Source organism: Canis lupus, chromosome 23 (genome assembly GCF_048164855.1).
Source record: "Canis lupus baileyi chromosome 23, mCanLup2.hap1, whole genome shotgun sequence".
Taxonomy (NCBI): Eukaryota; Metazoa; Chordata; class Mammalia; order Carnivora; family Canidae; genus Canis; species Canis lupus.
Genome location: NC_132860.1, coordinates 21,896,836 through 21,898,640, shown reverse-complemented (window position 1 = coordinate 21,898,640; position 1,805 = coordinate 21,896,836). Strand labels below are relative to the sequence as shown.

General features: G+C 43.0%; 1 protein-coding gene across 1 annotated transcript; it reads right to left on the bottom strand.

Moving 5' to 3' along the window:
* Positions 1-366: 366 nt before the first annotated feature.
* Positions 367-1,314, bottom strand: LOC140615451 (olfactory receptor 56A3-like). Its single transcript, XM_072795312.1, has one exon. The coding sequence runs from the start codon at positions 1,312-1,314 to the stop codon at positions 367-369; it is 948 nt and encodes a 315-aa protein (XP_072651413.1).
* Between the last annotated feature and the right edge of the window lie 491 nt (positions 1,315-1,805).

The window sequence follows — 1,805 nt, the reverse complement described above, 5'->3', positions numbered from 1 at the left end:
GTGGGAAATATCAGAAAGGGGGACAGAACGTAAAGACTGCTAACTCTGGGAAACGAACTAGGGGTGGAAGAAGGGGAGGAGGGCGGGGGGTGGGAGTGAATGGGTGATGGGCACTGGGGGTTATTCTGTATGTTAGTAAATTGAACACCAATAAAAAATAAATTTAAAAAAAAGAAATAAATACCGATCACATAGATAAAAAATAAAAAATAAAATAAAAAAATAAACCTTAAGTTTTATTAAAGAAGACAATATCACATGTACCCACTTTGAATTATAACTCATAGACATGACTTTCAGCCCACTCACCCATTATTGAATCAAAACTCATCTTGTATTAGGAATGCAGAGATCTAGTTGTCCTCACTACCATCCCTTCTTCAGTAATCTCTGGATTCCTTGTTTGATCTCCTGGGTGCGCACTCCATAAACAATGGGGTTCAAGGCTGCAGGGATGACATGGTGGAGGACATTGAGCAAGACTGGAACATCAGGAGACACATTCTTTGTCACCATATGAGTGAGCACAAAGACCAGAAGGACGGTGCTGAAGAAGAGGATAAGGATGAAGTGAGAACCACATGTGCTCAGGGCTTTGGCCATAGCACCCTCCGCCTTTAATCCCATCACAGTTTGAAGTATGAGGCTGTAAGAGATGAAGATGAGGACGAGGTCAGATCCTAGCAGTGTCCAGCCTCCAGCAAACTGGTAGAGACGATTGATGGTGACATCATCACAGGAGAGCTTGGAGACAGACATATTGGCACAGATGCAATTCTCAATGACATTTCTCCCACAATAATGGAGTCTGGATGAGAGAATGGGGATAGGCAATGTAGAAATAGCATTCCTGGCCAAAATAAAAATGGCAGCCTTCGCTACAAATTGTTCTGTGATGATGGATGGGTACCTCAGTGGGTGGCAGATGGCCACATAGCGGTCATAGGCCATGACCATGAATGTGCAGGACTCCATGGCATAGAAGAAATTCATGATGAACATCTGTAAGAAGCAGGCATCAAAGCTGATGGACTTGAGGTCAAACCAAAAGATGGCCAGGACCTTGGGGATGACAGTGAGGCAGAGAACAATGTCCAGGAGGGAGAGGAGGCTGAGCAGGTAGTATAGGGGCTGGTGTAGAGAGGCCTCCAGCCAGATGGTGATCAGGAGAACACCATTGGCCCCCATGGCCACGAGGAACAAGAGGCCGAGGGGCAGGGATAACCAGAGCTGCCAAGTGGGGGACCTGACAAAACAATTCAGGAGAAACTCTGAAGCCCCAGTGGAGATGGTGCCATTTTGGTGTGCTGTCATATTTTGCCAAATATTTCTACAGTTTTCTTTCAGTGATCTGTAAAATTAGGATAAAAATTAGCTAGTAACATGATACATGAATTTAGACTAATTGGCTTTGCTTAGCTGACGTGTGAGTTCTAGAAGATCATCCAGAGCCATGTGAATTCATCTGTTTATCCTTTGTGTGGTGTTCCCGGGTCATTCCTATCACTTTAAGCAGTATAGAGGACTCGAGAATGGTTTATTTATAGATGTTTGATTCATTCAAGTTTCACTCTTAATTGAATTGCTATTTCTTTACAGTAGGGTTCAGATGTGGAAGAAATAAAAGGATCAAACCAGTGAATATGTGAAAACACCTGTGTCCTGTGTGACCACAGTGATGTAGAAATGAATATCTTATCTGGCATTTTGTTTTATATGTTTTTAGGTTTCTCTCTCTTACCTCCAATCACGCATGTTCCTGCAATTCTTGGACAGTTTTCTAGAAATCTGGAATCTCCCCTTTT

What these genes read in the sequence shown, in the direction of transcription:
- LOC140615451 (XM_072795312.1), bottom strand. Translation starts at nt 1,314, where the DNA reads ATGACAGCACACCAAAATGGCACCATCTCCACTGGGGCTTCAGAGTTT.